General features: G+C 43.5%; 1 protein-coding gene across 2 annotated transcripts; it reads right to left on the bottom strand.

Annotated features, from left to right (window-relative positions):
* Nucleotides 1-8,618: 8,618 nt before the first annotated feature.
* On the bottom strand, nucleotides 8,619-21,670 carry clcf1 (cardiotrophin-like cytokine factor 1). 2 transcript variants are annotated; one of them, XM_047334693.1, is made up of 4 exons: nucleotides 21,507-21,670; nucleotides 21,264-21,403; nucleotides 13,186-13,340; nucleotides 8,619-12,168 (listed from the first exon to the last, which is right to left on the bottom strand). In XM_047334693.1, the coding sequence occupies exons 2-4, from the start codon at nucleotides 21,280-21,282 to the stop codon at nucleotides 10,819-10,821; spliced, it is 1,524 nt and encodes a 507-aa protein (XP_047190649.1). In that variant the 5' UTR covers nucleotides 21,283-21,403; nucleotides 21,507-21,670; the 3' UTR covers nucleotides 8,619-10,818. The 2 variants fall into 2 exon arrangements, with proteins under 2 accessions (XP_047190649.1, XP_035506702.2); XM_035650809.2 differs by having other exon boundaries at nucleotides 21,264-21,670.
* Nucleotides 21,671-23,245: the final 1,575 nt, after the last annotated feature.

Here is a 23,245-nt window from a genome sequence, read left to right on the forward strand (position 1 = left end):
TAGGCTCGCCATGTTTCTCTATTTACAGTCCAAGCAGCTGCAGTTGGATTCCCGCCTTTCTTTGACGTTCCTTTCAAAATTTGCGGCAGAGGGAAGAAATTATACAATCCACAACTTCAGCTTTCTCTGCAGAAATGTGACTTTGAAGGGGCCTGGATAGGTCGCTGAAAAATTCAGGATTCAAAGAGACCGCGACCTCATCACTGGCTTCAGATCAACAGTGATTGAGTCAACTTTAAACTTTGACCCTTATTGGAATCATATGTGTCAGAGGAAGGGCCTCAGACAAATGCCTCAAATGAAATTGCTTGTTGGACTTTGTTTTTTCATTCTTTCTACAACTACTTCATGAGGTTAATGCAGTCCTATCAGACACAAATAAGCCTCAGGGGGCCTTACAATATCAATTATTGTTAGACTGCAAAGATACAGAGCGAAAAAAAATCCCCTAAAAAATAACTTTTCTCCAACCAGGCAGATAGGGCAGATGTTGAATAGAGCTTTTCCAATGCACAAGCGAGTGCAACACAATGAAAACCTTTGAGGAGAGACGGTCTGAAAATGTGTGCTGTTATCCCCATTTGTATGGTTCACCATGTCAGGGAGACAGACACTCGCAGACGTCTTGGAGCGAGATCAGGGCGGTGGTGTGATGCAGCCAGGAGAAGGATATAACAGCAGGCTTTTTGTCCTGCCCCAGAGCCGCCGTAAAACCCAGTTTGTTTCAGATAAAGTGAAGCGTTAAGGCTGCTCTAATCAATGTTTTTTTTTAAAAATATATATATATCAACAATGGGTCAGATGACAATGTGCAATGCGACAAACCCAAAGGCAATTATCATCTCACCAGAAGAGAGTGAATATTTGACTCGTATTAATCACAGCGCGACTCTAAATGAATTCTTATGTGCTCTGCTGGATGTGCAAGACATCTGCTTGCTGACATGTTTGCCAAATAAACTAAAATAAGATGATAATAAGTCAGTGTTGTGTTTTCAGCTTGTTGCACTTCGAGTAGCCAAAAAATGAAAAAAAAGGAAAAGAAAGTGAAACAAAAGCTGTCTTTATAATCTGAACCCAAGTTTTCTTTTTGCTTAATTTAATTTAACTTAATTTATGTTAAACTAATTAGAGAATGGGCAGCATCATAAAAATGACCTAGATGTTTAGAATGTTGCTGTGTCCGGGCATCTCTGTGGAACGCTTCTCTGTCAGGGATGACAACAGTCAGCCTGACGGAAAACAAATAGCACCCAAGCTCCAAATGATAATCCCATGTGGCAGCGAGGAGAAGTCCCATTCTTTACCCTTACTTCAAGGCCAGTCCCCGCTTCACCATGTTTCTCTGTATTCCGCTTTCCCCGTTCGTTCAGTTCGCTGTCGCTTAAACCACAACAGTTGTGGGAAATCAGTGCCAGCTGTCAGCACTTTGATTTGATCGTCGAATGTGTCAATCAAGCCGGGGAACGTTGCACAAAATCTAGTTGTAGTCACTCGTTATTTCAGCTACCTGCGAGCTCTGTGCTAAGGGGTTAAACTTTGACTGTCGCACAGAACCAAGAAACTGACCAGTGCAGCTGATCTCTGTTCCATACCAAGCAAAATCAACATGAAAGCACAATTCATTCAAAGCATCTTGTTCTGGACCCCTTTGAATTTTATTGCTCCTGGCATTAACTCTTCTTTTTTTTTTGGAGCATTCAAGGTGGAAAAACTTTCCGAATTCAAACTGTGAGCAAGGAGAGAAACAGAGGTTCACACTAGGAATCTCCTGTCTGGACTGTCTTTACTGACTGTCCTGCAAAGTTCAGATCTCTGTCAAACATCAAACTGGTGTCACACAAATAGGACGTTAATCGGACTCATTCATCCATCTGGTCAGGACTTTCTCCAAACGTTTCTTACCCGCTCATCCCCGTGTGTCGTTCCAGGCAGACACAAGCACATGCCTTGCTCGGGTTTGTTTTGGACCCAAGAAAAAAAAAAGAATTAAAGAAAAGAAAACTCAGACAGCGTGACGGAATGAAGAAATAGCATCATATTATTGTGGGATTTTTTTTCAAGAAGACCGTAAAAAGATATGCTCTGTGTGCTTTCCAGGCCTGGAATGGGAAACTATTTGGTTCTGCCTTTTGAAATGATGCACTGTGGGAGGAAAAAAAAACTGTGAGCAGTGAACAAATGTCTGTGTGTTGTGTCTGCAGGTGTGTGCAAGACAATGTAGGGTGTGAATGTGTACTTTTATTTAACAAAAAGTATTATAAAATAACTAATTCATATATGGTTAGTATTAAATATTATATTTTAAACAGTGACAGTGTGGAAAATTGCCTGAGACTGGTGAGAAATCCTGAAATCATTTTTCAAGGCTCATGTCTTTGGTTAATGCTGGGTTAAAAAACATGGCCTGGAATATTCTGTTGTCGCCTACAAATCTCAAAAGACCAAAACAAACTATGGATTGATTTAGTCTCCCCCAGCCCCAAGCCAGTTGGTTCCTGAAGATTAAATGGATACTTTCATTCTTTTAGGCTTTATGCTGAGTAAGGCTAGAATTATTACAAAAACTGGGCTCTGTAATTTTTTTTAAAAACTTGGCTCATTACTGTGTTTTAGAGATTTTGGACAATAACAGAAATCTGTCAGCATTATCAGACTTTGGCTGTACAGATAATTGGATTTCATCTGTTTAGGAGATTTTTTAACAAAAAGAAATGTATAGATTATATCAGTTGACTTGATTTTTTTGGACGGATGGATGGATGGATGGTGTGGTTGAGGCCATTTGTTATGGTTAAGATCAGGGTATAGGTCAAAGTAATGTCTCCACCTAAGTGTGAGACTGTGAGTGTATGTGTGAGGGAGACTCCTGCCTTTGTGTCCCACAGACAGTTTAAAAGCTTTCTATTTACCTTTCGCACCAATCTCAAGGATGAAGATGTGTGTGCGTGTGTGTGTGTGTGTGTGTGTGTGTGTGTGTGTGTGTGTGCGCACGCGTGCATGTGAAAGAATGAGAGAGAGCAATGTAAGTCCTCCTAGTGTGGGTGGACAGCTGGTCCAAAACAGGCGTTTTAGACTCTAACAAAGCGTGACATGTCAAACATGTAACGTCGACCGCGACACAGCAACATGTAAAATGCGTCATTGACTCCCACCTAAGGCCGCAGGGAAAAGAAAATCTTTTCGCTCGCACAATCCACTGCAGACATTAATCATATATGATGTTTCACGAGGTACGGGGAGAAATATGATTGTCATAAAATGGGCAAAACAAAAGCGTGGAGGGAAGGTCCTGGCTGTAGCTGCTGAAACCACCTCAGGATAGCTTGGCTCGGGGAACAAAGGGGGATATATCCTGGGTTTGGATGCGGATGGATGTTTATCTCACTCTGTTTCTCTCTACCCTGGCTGCCCCCCTATATACCTCTCCCTCTGTTTTGAATTTGTGTGTCTATGCTTTTGCCAGGATGCATGTCAGCTATCAGGTGTATTAGATGCCATCCAACCTTGATCATCTCTCTCTCATCTGGCTCTGATTTCTCTCTCAATCTCCTTTGACTTGCTTGTTTTCTCTTTTCATCGCTCTCTCACCACATACACATAAAAACATGCATACAATATAAATGACAGGCAAGAAGTGGGGAGACAGTGAGAGAGGACAAAAAGAGCAGAGGCACAGCAAAACACAAAAGTGCATGAAAACTTTACAACACACAACTGCTCTTAAACTGAAACACCTGATATTCAAACAGTCTCTAAAGTAGAAACAGTTTCTATAGAATTCTATGATAAAAATTATTCTAATTCTAATGTCAGTAAACATTTGTCCTGAGGATTTTGAGGGCTCAACCTCTCGTTTAAAATCTTCTTCAATACAACATGACGTTGATTTTGTAAATCACGGTCCCATTTAGAGTCAAATAGACGATAAAGCGTGGGCACAGCTTGATTGACAGCCGTCCGATAGGTGCATGGTTGCAGGTGTAGGTGGGCGCACAGTGGACGAGCTCTCAGTCAGATCAAACCCCAATTCTAAAAGTGGTGTTGACAACTTCCCGAGGAGCTCTGAGGAAAAGTACCTGCGTCCTTATCTGCGTCTGATCATTCAGCACAGCGTTAGTGTTTATGGGCAACAGTGTGCGCCAAATGAAAAGAGGGAAAGAAAAGAGAAGACAGTTTGGCCTTTTTGTTTTGTTCCGGGGTTACAATGTTTGATTGATTGATTGATTGAACATTTATTTTGAACATGTCAAAGAAAACAGAAAAAGTAATACAAAGAATTATAATCTTATTATTATTACACAAAATAGATTGCATAGCGATGCATGAATCACAAATATTTGATAATTCTTTTGTCCGAAAAGGAGCGTGAAGAAGTACACACATATTTAATCCCATCCCTTCTCCATAAGTCATTGTTAATTAGCTAACAGGCGTTCTCAGTTATATACATTTATTCAGAAATTCAAAAAATAAACTTTAAGTAAATAAAATAAATGAAAAAGGGAAACTAAATAAATTACCATAAACAATGTGGGCAGGGGTATCCACAGAAACACAACGTGCAAATGAGAACACGGTCTGACTTTCAGTCGACAGTGAGAGGGAAGAAGACGACTGTTTGTTGTCACATTAAATCAAGGCTCGCGCTTCTCTGAGTTTCTTTCAGAGGCCAACATTTACCCTGTGCACATATGTGATGTCATGACTTTTCACGGTCAGGTAAGACTTCTGTGAGCCCTCAACACCGTGCACAAACAGCCACACATACAAGCCATTCAACCATCAGATGAATGAACGCCCAGCCCCAATTTTCTCCCTAATTACTTTTGAAAACATGTCGAGGAGCTGAGCAACATGGGCAATGACAGCTCCCAGTGTTTTCCTAAGGGACTAAGTCATCACGCACAGACAGTAACATGAAAGAACTCACACATCTCTGCGGTTTTGCTCACTCACACGGACAACCGATTGATTAACTCATAAATCAACCTCATCCCAGGCCCCGGGCCCTGGAGCACCCCTACACCTCCACTCCCATCCCCACCAGCCCAACAACGGCGGTGAGAAGCTGCGGCCCAACCCTGTACCCTCCAGCTAAGTAAGTGGAGGCGGGATGTTCCTCGTCATGGCAGAAACCCAGCAGGAGGGAGAGGCCAGGTGGGGCAGGTAGAGTGGGTGCTGAGGAATACGTCAAAAAAAAATCAAGGTGGGGTCATGGAAACAACAGGTATAGGATTAGTATGTGATATTATAATGACAGGGAGGGATGGAGAAAGAAAACACACGGGGGCTTTGGAGAAGGACAGAAATGTGTTAAAAGGACAAAGGAGGAGATATGCTGAATTGAAAACTGTGTAGTGCTGCCAAACAAGGAGAGACAGAAATGGAGAGAAAGTGGGAGAGGGAGAGCTAAAGAAGAATGTAGTAAATCCCTGAGCGACTGAGCAATTCTCTGGAGAAAGGAAGGAGGAATTTTTATGTGCTGCAGGTGAGCAGAGCAGGGAGGGAGGGAGAGGGAAGAGGAGACGGAGAGAGGGAGACAGACAGATGGAAAAAGAGGCAGAGAACGCGGGGGTGGCCGAGGGAATTTAAGGGAAGCGTGAAAGGGTTTGATTGTAGCAGATAAAAGGGCACACACGCGGTGAAAATGAAGCAAAAGTGATATAAAATGACACAAAATGGCTCCTTGTGCAGTTTGAGAGGGCACGGAGAGGGAGGAAGACGGAGGGACATATGGAGAAAAGATCGGGAGACAGTGTGAGACAAGAAAGGATATAGAGCGACTGGGAGGAAGAGGAGGTCCGAGAGCAGCTCCACGTCTGTGTGTCTTAAAGTAATATAAAAGTTTTTGGGGAGATCGGTCTATTGGTCAGCTTCAACGATGACATCACACACACCACAATCATCATGTGACTCGAAAATCATATTGAAAGTTGTCCGCGAGAGAAAGATGACCTGTAATAGACATTTCTCATTATTATTTACATTGTATAATTTTTATTATGACCATTACCATTACTATCATTATTATTATTATCATTATTATTTTCACTCATGTAACTGAGCTGCTTATTGATATAAACAGCTCTTCTATATATTCTCATCTGGTTTACAAATTAAGTACATTTTCTAAAACTCATTTGACATTTTTCCTACATAACTTGAAAACTTTGTTCTGTGATTTATTCTATAACATGAGCACAAGGGTTGAAAGGTGTTATTCTCACCCACTATCAATATCATTGCTTTTGGAAACAAAATTTAAGTGGATTTAAGCATATTCAGCTTTATTTTTCGGGATTGCTGTATTCATGCAAGAACATCTTCAATGTTCCTCAAAAAACAAACAAGAGTCTCCTGTATTGATAAATGATAAGGCATCCATTTTTTATTATTTCACCTTTTCTTTTTGTGATAATGTTATTTTTTGCTTTGATCTGAGACTGGTATGAAGCATAAGTGGAGTTATGTAAAACCCCAGAGACACACAAGCCTCTGTGTTGCAAATAATTAGCTTGAACGTGATGTGCTCAACGTGACATGTTGAGAGTGAGGTGTTCATCTTGAAGCTCTGTACATTTGGTTGCACAGTATTTCTATTGGCTTTTCTGTGTTTCTGTTGTTCATCAAATCGCTCTGGAAGGGATCCCAGCAATAACATTGTTTGCAACTGTCATTGTTATTGGTTTTTAAAGCAATATATTTATAGTTATCGCTATTGGTGTGGACAGCCTGTTTTGGCTCCAGAGGAAGTTGCGTGAAGTCTCATAAATTGCCTCAAATGAAGTCCCAAATCTGCAACCCAGCTGTCAGTGTTCGAGTTGCATTATCATTAATATGCAGTATGTGCAAAAGGAATAAGTGGAATGAAAAGTATATGTATTTTTTGCATTTTTTATAATTTTTTCTTGACCTTAAGGGGGACACAGAGGAATCTTGGTGTTCTTCTTTGAGACTAAAAGGAGGTGGATTGTGGAGCAAAGGACGCATAAGAGATGCTCTGCAAGAGCAAATAAAAGTCGCCCACACATCCCACCGCTCTCTGGGTCATTAGTCTTACATTAGATCACCGCCTGCCAATCAGACCTTCAGGCCTGTCTGAGCAGGAGCAGAGTTCTCCAGTGAGCAGCTGCCTCATAGACCCAACAGGCCCCGGTGATGACGACGGCCTGTCACTCACTCTGCTCTGATCGAAGGACTCGACAACTAGCCGGGCTCAGCTATCCTGTTACGTATTAGTTACAGCAATTTGTCTCTGCTACGCTGACAGAGAGAGGCCGACAGAAAGGAGACAGAGGGAGAAAACAGTGAGTGATGGCTGTTAGATCGCTACGCATGACAGACTTCATTCCAATGAAGTTATGACACATAGAGATAATGATTCACACACGTGCTGCGTTTGCAAGCCCACACAGGGGCAAATAATATGCACGTACACACGTACACACAATCACTCAATCACACACACACACACACACACACACCATACAAAGCTGCCTTTGTTAACTACTGGCAACCCCTCAGTCATTGCTTACTGAATGTGTAAAAAAAAACACAGCCCTATGTAAGTGTGTACGTATGTGTGTGTGTGTGTGTGTGTGTGTGTGTGTGTGTGTATGTGTGTGTATGTGTGTGTGTGTATATACATACATATGTGTCATGGCTTTGTCAGCATTAACCCTTTCCCCCACATAGTGAAAATCATGAGTGTGTGTGATGATGTGTCAGTATTGACACAGTTGACTCATTTATTGTTGTCGCTTCCTGCTCGGCTAATGCAGCTTTTTGAAGGTTCATGGCTGCACTTTGTTCGCCAGAGCCCATATTTGTGTGTGGGTGACTGTTTGTGTGTCAGAGTGGGCGTGTGCAGGTGCGTTCTTCGGAGGTGATGGAAGGGAGATTCTCATTGATCCCTTAATGTCTGGCCTGAGGCAAGGAGAGGGAGCCAGAGAGCTGCAGCGCACGTGGGAAAAGGGCATAGTCGAGGGCAATAAAGCCAAAACAAGAAAGATAATTTTTTTTTAAAAGATTAAAGGTCAGGAAGAGAGGGTGTGGAAGACAAGGGACATGCAAAAAAAACAACAACAAAAAACGAGAAGAGGCAGAGGCTCTGACAGCGACAGGGAGAATGGCGGCTTTGAAACAGACACAACAAGAGAGCTGGGTGGGATTATGTGGGGTGTGTTTGTACCTGTGCCTGTTTGCGCTCACGTAAATCCCTGACTGTCACCGGTCGGAGGGATGTTTCTTCTGGGGGGAAGAGGAGCTTCGTGAGATAGTGTGATGAGAAAGGAAAGCAAAGTGGGAGGAGGAATGATGCAGTGGGAGGTGGGAAGCGAGAGATGAAAGGAAAAAAGAAAGATCGTAAATTTTCACCCGGACAGACAAATAAAAACTCTCTCATACCGCGCCTCAATCGCCCTTTTTCTTTTCTTTTTTTTTTTTTGCTGCCATGAATGTGAGTCGGCCTTTGTTTTCCAGAGAACTCCTCTCCCCTTGTGCCAATCACCCGTAACCATCCCTATAAAACTGAAACCATTGCAAACAACAATCCCATATGCATTTTTGTCTTTCCTCCCAATGGGCTCCCAAATGACCAATAATACCACGCTCTGTACAAAAGCTACTATTTATTCTCTCTTGAGTAACAAAACAGTATTTTCACACTGGAGAAAACAATAAATAAACATCTTGTTCAATAAATATTATAGAGATATGATCCATAACCTTTAGCCATGTCATCCAAGGCACATTGCAAAAACGCAGACTGAAAAACAAGCTAAATTGCAAAAAGGGGAGAAAAAAATTGAACACGTGTCACGTTTAAAAAGGCATGAAACATCCACCTCACTGTGCCTAATTTTTGGGTTAAGGAGTGCGAAGTGACTAAGAGGAGCAGTTTGACGGTTTGGGAACTTTCTTGCTTTCAAGGGTTGGACAAGTAGTTTGATAGCACCCTCATGTCTGATGGTGAGTTTAGCTTAGCAGAAAGACTGAAGTCAGATTTACGATCCACAGAAGGGAGGTGCCGACATAGATACCTACAGTGTAGGCTCTGATTTATGGTTGGGCGTCAGATTTCACCCATTGATAGCACCACGTCAACACCACATGGATGTATCATTAATGACCAGGTCACGTGGTGCTTTAATTGTATTCCACAGACCGACTGTACCGTCACCATATTTTCATTGACAGCGGCAGACTGCTGTTGTTTTGACTAGCCGAAACTGTGCAGTGGAAACGGCTTCGCTACATGAAACAGAAACACAAGCCGCCTGTTTTGACCAGTCACCATGTGGTGTCTTGGTCGCTGCCGGGGCCTTGATCTGCACTTCCATATTTAAGGAGGTGCATATCAGCAAGTGCAGCTGCGGAGCCGGTGCTTGAGAGCAGCACTTCTTAAGATCACTTTTTAAAACGTCATGTCTTGTTTTGTTTTTTTAATTCATGCAAATATTATTATGTAAAATTGGCAATTTGTGGTTTCAGAGGGGAAATGTACACTGGAACTGTCTCCATACGAATAATGGTTTGATTACCACAACGTTAAAAGTGACAGGTTTTATGCAGGGTTTAAATGCTGAACCACTTTTTGGTAAGGACTAGGGACTTTGGACCTTGAGTCTCTGCAGATTTTTGTGGCAATCTCAAGGTGAGAACAAGACTCGAGAACTGCAACTTGACATTTTTACACTTCAGCTGTTGTACATATTAAATAAACGGGATACAATAGGGTAACTAGTGAGTGTTAGAGGTGCTAGCTGTAGGCAGATGGGGACAGAGCCAGGCTTGCTGACTCCCTGTTTCCAGTCTTCTCTTTCTAAGCTATTTCCCAAAAACAATTTCCCAATTCCAAATGTCTTGACTGCTAATCTACTGAGATTTTTTTGTAGGCAAATAAATCCATTATAAAAAATGTGTAAGATTGTGTTAAAAAATTCTTGCTATGGAATGAAATCTTTAAAAAGGATAAAGGTTATGAGCACTAAATCAAAAGCAGCAGTGTGTGTGTGTGTGTGTGTGTGTGTGTGTGTGTGTGTGTGTGTGTGTGTGTTTGACCACCTCTCTGTCTGGACAGCATGTGTAGCGCTCTTGTAGAGTTACTGTAACTGACCAGCCATCTTTCGATTACTCAGCAATACCACTCTGCCCGTTATTTCCTGACTCACGCCTCCTCCCGTCTTCCTCTCCCTCTCTGCCTCTTCCTCCGTGCCCTCTTCGCCCGTCTGGCCATTTCTCCCCTCTCTCCTTTTGTCTTTTTCCCATTCAGAAATTTTCCCTTCTGCCTTTAGAAAAAAACGAATGTTTGCTGATTCACACATCTGGGGGTCACTGAATCAGTTTTCGCTCAATGGCTGCACTGTCCCCCTCGTCACTAAGTCTCCCCTCGTGTGTGCGTGTGTGTCTAACCACCTACAGTGGTATTTCTGTTGATCTATGAGCCGTGAAGTCCGGTAACTCGGCCCAGTCTCAGTGTGTCTCGCTCAATGAGCTGCTATGTGCACCAGGCTGGTGACAGTGCTGGTAATGTGTTGGCTTTGTGTGTGTTATATTCCATTAGCGCTTCTGGTGACCGGCCAAGTACTTCATTCACTTATTCCAGTACAGTATGAATGAGTGTGTTAAGCATGAGTGTGTTTATATGCTTTTGTCTGTTGAAGCTCTCAGTTCGTTTCCACTCAGATTTTGTGCAAATAGATTTCCAATATACTGCACATTTGTGTGTGTGTGTGTGTGTGTGTGTGTGTGTGTGTGTGTGTGTGTGTGTGTGCACGCGCGCCCGCGTGAAGTGTCCAGTCTCGTTTCAGTGTTTCAACCTCGGAGTCTCTTCTTGAGGCGGTTGAAGTCCTTCGCCGATCGCCACAACCAACTCTGCAGCTCCCGCAATATCCAAAACCCCTCCACCTTCCTGGCAAAGTCGTTCATTGTTGGCCGCACTGACAGGAGTGAAGAGGAGGAAGAGGAGGAGGTGGAGGAGAGCAGCGGAGTCAGAGGAGGTGAAAGGAGGGAGGTGCCCCTTTGTAAAGACAGAGGGACGGGCTGGGGCAGGAGGGTGTGCTTCTCACCTGCTCCGAACTGGTAGAGGAGGGAGAGGGTGTCGAGAGGAGGTGGGAGGGTGGGGGAGAAGAGGGAGCGTGGAGGCCGACGCTGGTGATAGAAAGCGGAGGAAGAGGAGGTAGCTTGCATATCTATTTGCTTTTCCTCCACCACCATTAGCCCTCGGCTTTTCACTACAATAAATCCATCTTCCTTCCTGAGTGTGTCGGGGGGGTGTGAGTACAGGTTGTAGCTATACTGATTGTTGTCGTTGTTGTTTTCAATGGTTGGCTGTCGAAGGGAGCTGGAGCTCTGTGTGCCCAGGTACAACGACCCGACCCCAGGTTCCGACTGCCTCTCGTTCTCCTCTCCATCCTCGCTGATACTCAACAACCTCCTGCTCCCCCATCCCTCCGCCCCTACCTCTCGCTCCAGCTCCTCCTCTCCCTCCTCCCCTACGCTCTCTAATTCGCTGGCTGCCCACCTGCTCTCAGGCTCCTCCCTCTTTCCTCTCCGCCCTCTTTCTCCTCTTCCCTTCTCCCTCGATCCGCCACTCCTTCCTCCGGCTGTGGTCGCCTCTGCTCTCCTCCCCTCTTTCCCCCTTCTCTTTTCCATCAGGTCCACGTTGACGCCGTCCTCCCGCTCTCCTCTGATCAACCTCATCCCGCTACGTTTCTGGTTGTTACGCTGACTGGACTCTGTCCTCGTCCCGGCTTTAGGCCTGTACAGGCTCTGGCTCATCAGTGGAGCCGGTCGGTCGCCTCCTGCCACCCTCTGAGTGTACTGCAGCTCGCCTGCGTTACTTCTCATGTTTGCAGATGAAGGGGGAAGTGTGTAACCGAGCGTGGTCATCAGCGCGGATATTGAGCCCAGCAGTCCGTCCAAGCCTGTGCAAAAGTGCAGCAGGGAGGTCTTGAGGGAGGGGCAGAGGGTGGAGCGAGCCAACTCCCTGACAGCCGCTAGCAGCACAGAGTAAGCCTTCTGGTTCTGGGCGAGCCGGGCTTGGTTCTCCAGGCCATGCCACAGCTCCAGGCGGGTGGCCGCACTGGGCAGGGACAGAGCCGTGCTGTTGGGCCGCGGTGGGGAGAAGTCTTTCTCGTTGAACGGAGGCCCCAGGTAGGTGAGCTGCAGGAGGCAAACAAAAAGGAGAACAAAATAATGAGAAGGATTGAAGGAAAATTCTGGTTTATTATTCATTTGTATAGCTTGGGAACTTCATGCACCGTAACACTTAACACAGCTTGATTGCTACGCTAAAGTTCAGATATGCAAAATGTTGTCCAAACATTTTCTTGAACTTTTCCTGCCAGCCCCCAAGTAAAATTTCCTGAATGTCTGAGTGAGCCCATGTGGGAATACAGTAGGGAAATCTCCAGAGAATTCACAGCGAGCGAGTGTTGGTGACTGTACACAAAAAAACACCAAAATCCCTTTCCCAAATGAAATTTTCGTCATGTCCTGCCTCCTGCATGTCCCAGGTGCCACAGAATGTTCTGTAAATGTTCCTGTTTGTGTGAACGCGTCCGTCTGACTCGGACAGTTCATGTCTGAAACCAGCCCCAGAGACATCAACACACAGATGAACAAACAAGCTGTTGAGTGCAAATTATTTTCACAGCAACAACGATTTCCTGATTGGATTCGAGCTTTCCTGGGTTTTGTCGTGAATCATGAGTTTGCCAGAGAACACACTGTTGGAGGAACGCACACATTCTCGTCATCAAGAAGTTTCAGACCACATGTTGTTTCTACTTTGCTGTTTGCTGTGTATGAATTAAACAATCCAACATATCATCATGATATTTTATCATCAAAACTCCACATTCATAGAGTCATATCAATATCAATATTCACTCTCCTATAATTTTGTTTTTGGGCCAACTTGCACTTTGTTCAGGTGATAATTCTCTGGAGGCTCATGGCTACAAGCATCACTTCACATTGTCGTTTAAATTATGATAGCTGCTTTAATGGGAACCTGGGAACCTTTGTTGCTGTGTTTGTAATTGTGATTAAATTTATTCAGGGGTGAGCTATTTTCATCTGATTATCTTTATATTGTCTATGACCTTTAAATGTTGCTGTTGATGATGGCTTTAATAATATGATTGTGAGATCACACTGAAACAAATAATTACTCACATATACATCTTTGATTTCCTTCAGCTGATACTCCAGGTATTTGGTCAGCTCATACGTGCTTTCTATTGAACTCCTCTCACTGGCCAGGCTGTGTGACGAATCCATGGCCGTCACCATGGCAGCAGCCAATAGCAGGATGAGCTGATGTTGATGGACTGTGGAGAAATAAAATAAAAAATTAAAAGACTTGAAGATTCAAAACTCTGATTAAAAGGCTCAGACAGACAGATATGTTTCTTTAATGACACTCAAATCATGGGTGTCAACGTGATAATTAACGCACTGCAGAGGTATTCGTAATCACAACAATGAGATGTAATTTGTCTCGGACATTATTTTCTCAGACATTTTGTGATTATTTTACTTGAAGTTCCTTTATTAATTTGATGACTTGGGAACTCAGCAGATCAAAAATCTTCTGCTGCAACAGTTTCCAAGCCTCGCTCGAGTTTATAGGAATTTTTTACAATATTCTGGTTTATTTCTTTGTCTCTATGGCGATGGCCTCGTGTGTTTACATATTGCCAGGTCAGAGTCATCTGACACTGCCAATAAAGCTTTTTCCGTTTCCAATCTAATTTTAGAGGTTTCTGCATGTCGGAGGTTTACTCTGGCTTCAAATAAAACCTCGCTTAATAGCTTCAGACAGTCAGACAAATGGCTCCTATGCTCAGTTCACCACGCTGTCAGGCAAAAAGCCGCTAAAACACACGCACACACACACACATGATTTTGTATGTCTATCAACACAGGTGTGTCAAAAAGTGAGGACGGCCAAAGCGGCCTCACTCCAAAGGTCTAAAACTCAAACTGGTCCTTACGGTGTACAGCCATACAAGTACACACACACACACACACACACACACACACACACACGTTCATTCCTGACCAATATCCCCAAAACAAAGACATGTGGCTCTCTTTCCAATCACAAACATTAATGTGTTTGCATCACTGGTGTGTTTGCTGCAGACTTCGTGTTTATGTTTCAGAGTGTTTGTGTATGTGTTTTATGTTACTGCGTGAGTGTTTGTGAGAATGCTTCTAGCTGTAATTATATACGTTGATTGAATTCACATTGCTGTGAGAGTATACACCGCTTGAGCATGTGTGTGTGTGAGTGTGTGGGTATGTGTGTGTGTATTTGTGTACATTAAGCCAAAGAGTGTCCTCAATAACATAGAAGTACAAGGTTCTGTGTGTGTGTGTGTTCACATTGCTGTGAGAGTATACACTGCTTGAGCATGTGTGTGTGTTTGTGTGTGTGTGTGTGTGTGTGTGTGTGTCGGGGGGGGGCACTGGAAACCTCTTAGTGCCTCTGTCTCTGGTTTCAAACAGAGAAAATTGGAGCTGAAAGGTGGTTTTCAACATTAAGAAACTTCATCCACTGATTTTCGTCCCGTGCTCGCTCGCTCGCTCGCTCTGGACGACTCGGCTTTCACACTTTCCCCTTTCTTTTCGAACACATGTCTCAACACTTCCTCTGCACCTCACTCGAGCGTGACACTCATCTCTTCCGTAATCTCTGCTCTCCATCATCCTATGCCGTCCTTTCCTCGCTCTCATCCTCCTGACACCCAGACTGATTCATGCTTGTAATTATGGGGCAAAACATGCTGCTGTTCAACAGGTGTGAAATATGCTCTGCACAATGTGTGTGACCCTGTCAGCTTGGTCTCGCTCGCTCACTCTGTCTCTCTCTGACACACCTCGGGCCTCCCGTTACTTCACCGACTGCATTCTTTGCTCCTCGCGAATTAGTCACATAGACTCAAACTTTCCTTTTTTTCCCTTCTCATCTCCTCCTCCCCTCTTTTCCTCCTTATCTCTTCGCTGCCTCGGGTCAAAATAACAGCAGTCAATTAACCCTGATTAGTTCTCATACTCCCTTTCTATCGCCCCTCTTTTTTTCTCTCTCCCTTTCATCTTCCCCATCGTGACGGGCCCTTCCAGGATGAATAAGACACTTTAAGTGAGTAGCTTGAACAGATTGCAAAACATTTACCCTCGACACGTTCTCAGTGGTTCTATGAAAACAAGTTCTGACCTAAAACAGTCAACACTTTTCCTCTGACTCAACCGCTTACATTTGACGTATGCACTCCCCAACAGCTGTGGGTAGGAACATTGTGATGGTATGTTCTCTATACATACCAATGTGCTGCCTGACTGTTTTGCAACCCGAAGAGAGAATGTGTTATAATTGCAGTAAGCGAGAAATGTTCTTTTCAAAATTAATCCAAGATGGAAAATTTCTTTTTATACCTCAGTCAAATAATCACAAAGAAAATGAAGCGATGAGTGAGATGACAAGTGTGGATAATCACTTTGATTACGGTACAAATTGCAGTAATGATCATGGTAAGATGAGTGAATTAATAACAACACAACCACACTTAAAAACAATACACTCATAAAATGAATTGAGCTTTAGTGACAGACTGAGGGAAACTGGCAGTTTCAAATTAGAATAACTTTTGGAAGGGTCGTTATTGAAATGATGTGGACAAAACCTTGACAGAAAAAAGAAGCCCCCAGGGGCTTGATTAAAAAAACTGCCTCCTTCACAGATGGTGAAATTTCCACCATCACGCAACACCATCCTATAGAAACACCCTGATCACCTGTCAGGGGCAAATAGCATCTTTCAGAGACGCTTGGACATTTGGATCTCGTCGAGCTCCGGCTCCTCCCACTGAACATCCTCCATTAGCATCAAAACACCCCGAAATCAACACGACATAGTTGACTCTCAGTTGAGTAAACAGCCCTGAAGCGAGAGGACACACAGTCTGCAAAATTGTATTCAGACGGAATAAACAGGTACCAAAAAAGAAAAAAAAAAAGAAAAACAGAGCCTGGGATGGAGAATGAAAATTCTCCTTGGCCAAAAACGTAACCCACACTGATCCAAACCTTTTGTCTGCAGCCACATGCTCTGAGATGGTTGCCAGACGCAGAAGGCTCTTGTTGTTTTGATTGAGCGCTGACATGTCGAAAGGCATCCTCCGCTGTGGCTAAAAACAACTGCTCTTTTGTAAGAGTAAACTGAGATAACTCAAACCCAGAGCCATGTTGCTGTTATATAATATCATACTGAGTAACTACACTACGGTCGACATGTAGCCTGACTTCAAGGAGATGCCTGCAGGCTTGGGGCTGTGTCTGTGTACCTGGCAGTAGAAGCACACTCCGCAGGGCAGGGTTGAAACCAGAACATTCTCCGTGGGAGGATTGCGTTACAGCAGTACAGGGGTTCCCTACAACGGCCGACCATGACCCACCCCTGTGCGCTCATGTGCGTGTGACCCTCTGCACGCTTTCTCACACATACCCATTAGGTTTATACCTATGCGCTCACAGGGGAGCTCCATTATTCACAATAAATCTTGGTGCTTTTTTTTTCAATCTTCGCTGTGTTTTCGCTGATGTAAAGTCAGATCTGACACGCTGCAGTCTGGCTGCCATCTGCCAAACAGAGCTGAACATGAGGTTTTTGGCGCCAGAGCTTCTGCGCTCCAAATAGGTCAAAATCAAACATCACCACAGGGTCAGGGTTCAGAGGTGAATTTTGGGACGTAAGGTTGTGTTCAAGGGCAAAAAAAAAGAGAGCCTCGTAACACACTCGACATTTTACAGGCCAGACGGTGTTTTGGTAAACCAGTGACCCGGTGTTTGTGGGCGTTGTAGGCCTTCTGCTTCCATCCGAGAGGACTTGTATTTCATGTTTCCCGACATGCACCACCATTTGAGGTTTTAAACAAGCACTATTAAAACAGAATTTGGTATTGTGGGAACGCCATGTGCAAGTAAATCTCTCCAGTCTGGTGCGGGAAAAACTGCCACTGGTGCCAAAAAAGGTTGCCCTCCATTGCTCAAACCACTTGAAAGAAGTCTTTAACGGAGAGGAAATATCAGTACGTGGAAGTTGTTATAAATCAGGTCCAAATGAGATGTTTATCATTTCCAGTGCAACACTGATTAGGAGGACTGTTGTAAATTGTAATGACATGCTTTTGATGAGGGTACATTGTGAGACTTTGACACGATTTAATATAAATCAAGTCATGCTGGCCAATTTTGGGGGAGAAAAAAAGGTTTCCTGAACTAAAAGTTCTAGCTGCGGGCAACATCCTCAAACTCTTCACACTTCATTTGTATCTGTGTGGAACTCATCTGCTGGGTCAGGGGATAATGACACTGGAGACAGAGGTGACTGATGGACCCAGACATGTCGCATGTTGATGTTTCTGGATGGGACACTGATGTCATCTCATGTCGTGAGTGAGTTAAAAGACAGATTTAAATTCAGTCTCAGAGTCGACGTGAAAATTTGAACCTTGGTGTTAACGTTACATTTGTTATCAAGCCACATGTCATAACTTTTAACAGTCCTATCAGTTTTATCTTACCATTTATTTTTTTCAGCTTTACAAAATTTAGTGTCACATTCCCCCTCTGCCTTGTCTCGCATAGTTGTTGTCATCTAGCTAACGTGGCGGAGGCAGAGCTGCGGGCTCATCGTGGCTTTGCTGAAAGAAAAGACCTGCACTGGGCCAAATCCTGAGAGGCTGTTTGGCTCTCGCATAGTTTTCTAAATCATTCTGCTGCACTGTACCTGGTGGCAATTTTGCTGTCTGCCATGACACTTACCCGAAACATAAACACACCTGCGCAGGAGGCCAGGGGCTCAAACACGCATCAACACACTGACGCCAGGGACAGAGCCACAGGGGGGGAACTGGACTGGGACGCACATTGGGCCGCCACTTAGGTGAGTGAGGGTGAGTGGAGGTGGAGGGGTTTGACAGTCTGGGGTCAGGGTCGGTGTTGTGTGTCTGTGTACAGTCACAGGCCAGATTTATGTGCAGTCTGTACTCAATCAAATGTGCATTCCTTTACTAACGCAACACACAAACGTGCGCGCGCACACACACATACACAAGCACACATATGCATCCAGATTGTGCGCTGGAGCGTAGATCCATGTATGCACCAACGTTATACTGAATAAATAGATATAAACAAACCATTGTGTGCACACACAGACATACATGCACACGCACTATACCATCTCTCGCAAGAGATTCTTTCCTCCAGAGTTTTTTTCTTGTTCATACTCAATTTCCTTTTGATCCACTTGGCACTGGTCACACACTGGAGTTGGCAAACAGCACCGATGACCCAAAAAACAACGGCGAAAGAAAACACACATTTACTGCCCAGAAACTCAACCATTTCTTGGTGAGCCATATACTGAATTTCATCTGTCCCCGTCTCGCCCGTAATTCTTCCTGAAACAGCGAACTTCCATTTTAAAGTTTCCTTCCTTTCTCCCCCTAATTACCGTTACCCTCTCTTCCTTTCACTAATTGGCTCCACTCGTTCCCTCCATCGACATCTTTCATTCACCCTCACCCCCCTTTTTCAGAGCCTCAGTTTTTAATTTACCTCTTAACGACTTAGTTTAGTGGCTAGGCGGAGTATTGAGTGACACTAATGTCCCCTTGTATTATGTATTACTCTGTGTGTTGTGGCTTATTGCTGTGGCAGTATGACTTTCATATGTTCTCTGCTGTTTGTATATTTTGTCATTTTTCACTGTGCATGCAGGCGACCAACAACTTTCCTCTGGGGACTAATAAAGTAATATGTTCATCTGTTACTTTGAGTAGACTATTTATGGACACGCCACCTTGAACTTCAGCTTCACAACATTTCAGAGCAAAATATCATACTTTTTACTCCACTACATTTATTTTACAGCCATAGTTACTTGTTGTGTACTGATGAATAAAAAACATACAATGTATAAAAAATTATAATTCATCAACAATATATAAAAAACACATAAACAATATTAATTGCAGACTGACAAATTATTCTTCCTGAATAATTTTCACTTTTACTTTTAATGCTTCGGTGCACAAAGCTGTCGATACTACTTATTTTAACAGTACTGTCCATTTTCTTTTATATTGCAGAGTATCAGTACTTGTACTTAAGTGAAGGATCTGAAAGTGAGGAAAGATATTTTTGTGCCTTGAAGGATCGAGACAGAGGGCAGGAGGAGGAGGAGGACGAGGAGGAAGAGAGGATTTGTGAGGAAGGAGGGATAGGAAAAGGAGTTGGTGGGGGGGTTTCTGAAGCGAGGGGCCATGTTAATTTGGGAAAAATGTAAACAGCATGTGTAACTGTTCAAAGCGTGACCGACTCATTTTATATCATTCCCCCTTCTCTCTCCTCTCTCTTTCCCTCTGGGTGCTGCTAACTTCTGTCAATCTGCACTGCATTAACCCCTCTACCGCCGGTTCCTCCTTCTCTCTCCCTAAACCTCCCCCTCCACACATCGGCTTAACATCCCTGTGTGTGTGTGTGTGTGTGTGTGTGTGTGTGTGTGTGTGTGTGTGTGTGTCTGTGTGTGTGTGTGTGTGTGTGTGTGTACACCGTGAAGAATTGAGGATGGCGCTGAACGAATCAAAAGATGTGAAAGGCTCACTTTATTTTCTCTTTTGCACATCCCCTTCTCTCTCTCTGTCTCTCCCTCTCTCTACTCTTTCTCTGTTTCCTTCTATTGGCTGGTGTGTTTGAACTCACTGGTCCAACACACACATACACTTATATCTGAAACACACCGACACTAATTCAACTCTCCTGGCCATAACAGGCCTGGACTCTCACTCTCTCTCTCTCTCTCTCTCTCTCTCTCTCTCTCTCTCTCTCTCTCTCTCTCTCTCTCTCGCTCCATGTGTGTGTGTGTGTGTGTGTGTGTGTGTGTGTGTGTGTGTGTGTGTGTGTGTGTATGTGTGTGTGTGTGTGTGTGTCAAAGGTGGCATGTTCTTCAACTGCTGAGGTTTCTGTGTGTTTATTTGCTCTTAGTATCAGGAGCAGCAGTTTGCTCTCTGTTTATTGTCCTTCTAGAGTTTCACCATATTTGCTGATGGCCGAGCTGGTTCACATGATCTGACCACCCGTCTGGGTAGGAGAGTGAGGATCTGACCACCCATAAGAGAGTGATCGAGGATGGCAGGAGATGGAATGGGAGAAAGAGAAAGAGGAGGAGAGGAAGTTGCTGATCTACTGTTCCGCACATCACTTCATCACACAGCCAACCATCAGTGTTGCCTATCCCTCTCCCTCTCAACCCCTAGTAGACATGGAGCGGCAGCCGCATCAGTCTTCCCAAGGGGAAAAGTGTGTGTGTGTGTGTGTGTGTCTGTCCACTCTCATACCCTGACTAACGTGAATCATGTACTTTCTCATATCGGTGACAGCTAACTAGACAGGGGCTTTAGTTGCCTCCGACCCCTCAACTCATGTCATTTTTTATTGTGGATAAGAGCCCTCCCTCTCTCTCTCTCACACACACACACACACACACACACACACACACACACACACTCAGTGTTTTCTCTCCCACTCCCTGTGCTCTTGTTCTGCTCACATTGTCAACACATTTCTCTGCAAATCAGAAAAATACAAAATGACATAAAAAGTAAATAAAATATCCCCTGTGTTGATCTAGTTTCTTTTTTGTTCCATTAATATTTTTTGTGGACTTTTCTTTACTCTGTCCAATATTTCTTTTGATAACCTTTGAGTTGTAATGATGACCCTCTAATTCTCGTCATCATTAATTTTCTAATTTTTGAATAAATTACTCACAACGACCAATCAAATATATGCTGGATGCTCTAATAGAAACATTTGAAATAATTTCTTTCCAGAGTTACAAAAACACTGTGAATACAAATTTAGAGCATGATTATCAATAGATTCTTAAGTTTTGGCTATTTGCACATTTAAAGTGTAAGATATAAAATGATTTATAAAGTGTGCAAAATTAGAAAACACACGCCAAATATATTCTGTATCACCCAGTCCTGCACTTGTTCATAAATTTTGATATTCACCATTTTGCCTATTGGCATTATCCATACAGGCGGAAAAATTAAAAGAAGAAAAAATAGCAGATTGAAGTGATAGTCTATAGCCTCCTATGGTGTCAGATATTTATTTTTTTTACTTTCCTTCTTTTTTTTTAAACTCACATCAAAGTTTTAGCTTCATGCACTTACCTGCGCAAAAACTCTTCATTTTCTCCAAATCCTTTTATTCCGTCCAGTGCGCTCTCAGAAGTTCCTCCAGCGGCAGATGCAGGAGCTGAGATAAACCGATGAGGATGTCCCTCTTCTCCTCTTGTAGATTAGTTCGCTGCCTTAGAAAAAACAAAAATCGCAAACTTTTCACATCATCAGTCTGCTCAAATAAAATCGACTCAGACAACTCCGGAGATGATGAAGAACAAAAAAGGCACCGACTGTCGATGTAATCCCGTGAATGGAAGTATTGAGTACACGTATTAGATTGACGGGAGAAGATAGTCACCGATGGAGCTGAAATAGTGACGCTCCGCTGCCTTGGGGTGCGCGGTCTGTGTGACTGAGTGACGGTGAAGTCTTCTTGTACCTCCTCCTCCTCCTCCTCCTCCTCTCTTTCTGTCCCTGTCTCTCCATCTTTCGTTGTCCTCCTCCTCCTCCTCCTCCTCCTCCTCCTCCTCCTTTGTGCGGGTGATTCACCGGGTTGACGCATCGCAGCGAAACTTGGTTCAGAGCCGCCGAACCACGGGACTTGTTACGACTTATTCTTTTTTCTTTTCCGTCTCCCTTAACGCCACCTGACTGCGGCTGTTTGATCCCTAATCGGATTCCCCGTAATAAGGTGCGAGTCCGGCTGCAGCAGTTCTCCGCGGGCCAGGGCGACCTGGGAACCCTGCGACCCGCAAATCGTCCAGGAGACGAGGAATTCAAAAAAAAAAAATTCTCTTTTTTTATTACTCTTTAATACTTAGCCTAGTTATTCATGGGCCTTTCTTTCAATAAAAAATGGAAATAAAGAAATAATATTCTATACATAACAGAAGGCCCCAGGTTATTTTAAAATAATTTATACAGACATACAAATAAACTTTGATATATCATGCAACTCTAGGCGAAACATTTAAGTTGTCAAATTGATTTAAATCAAGACGTGATTGATTTGACTGTTGAAAAGCGATTTCAATAATTGTTATAGCATTATAATATTAAGGCCAATAAATGTGGAGGCCCGTCATAAATTGGAAATAATCCGTCTGTCTTTTTTTGTCTCTCTTCTTCTCTGCGTCTGTTTCTCAGAAAGGGGGAGGATGAAGACAAGTGTTTGCCTGCTCCACGGCGTCTCTTCCTTCTCCCTTCATTCCTGCAGGTTTTAGTTTGTTTTTAATTGACAGAGGGATTAGAGCGATCGTCTTCTCACCTCTGCCTGTCACTCAGCATAGCAGCAGCTCACACCGTTGCAGCGCATCACTGTCTTTTATCCAGGATGCAACTTGAGTTTTTAAAAAAAGAAAAAAAGTAATTGCTACCCCCCCCCCCCCCCTCCCCCCGTTAAAATTCCTCAATAACCACTGTGATATCCGACTGAATAGTAACTTATTTACTGTCAGTATCTCCTCAAGGCTGGAACAACAACTCGTGGGAGGCCAGATGGGCCCGAGAAATAAATTCAATCAAAAATACTCTCGTAATATGCACCATAAAGCACAATAGTTGCAGACATGATCAGGTCTTTTAAAATGCGCCCTGGTCTATTTAAACCCCCATCTTCAATCCATGAGACTGTGTCAAAATTCAAGGCATTATTTAGATTTAATTCTGCTTGAATATATTTTTTAATCAAATTAAAATCCAGAAAATTCCATGTCCGGCTATAAAAAGCAACAACCCATACACACTGTACAGAGAGTTGGCTATGGGACCAAACAGATACATTCCGGACTTGTTAGTGTCCTGTTTGATTTGATCGGGGGCATTTTTATAGCCACATTAAGGCCACTTAGTTTTTAAACAGTGATAAACAAATTATGCAGCCCATAGCTACATTTCTATTATTATTTCTAAAATACTACAGACACGACATCTTCTTCTGACGTAAGAATTGAATAGTAATTTGGAGCTGTTTGATTAGATGTGTTGTGCGCCACCCAGTGGTGATGAGTGATTCCTGCAGCCTGCTCCAC

Source organism: Scophthalmus maximus, chromosome 9 (assembly GCF_022379125.1).
Source record: "Scophthalmus maximus strain ysfricsl-2021 chromosome 9, ASM2237912v1, whole genome shotgun sequence".
Lineage (NCBI taxonomy): Eukaryota > Metazoa > Chordata > Actinopteri > Pleuronectiformes > Scophthalmidae > Scophthalmus > Scophthalmus maximus.

What these genes read in the sequence shown, in the direction of transcription:
- clcf1 (XM_047334693.1), bottom strand. An exon ending in AGGAAATCAAAGATGTATAT is followed by an intron (nt 12,169 to 13,185) that starts GTGAGTAATTAT and finishes TGCCTCCTGCAG; the next exon opens with CTCACCTACCTGGGGCCTCC.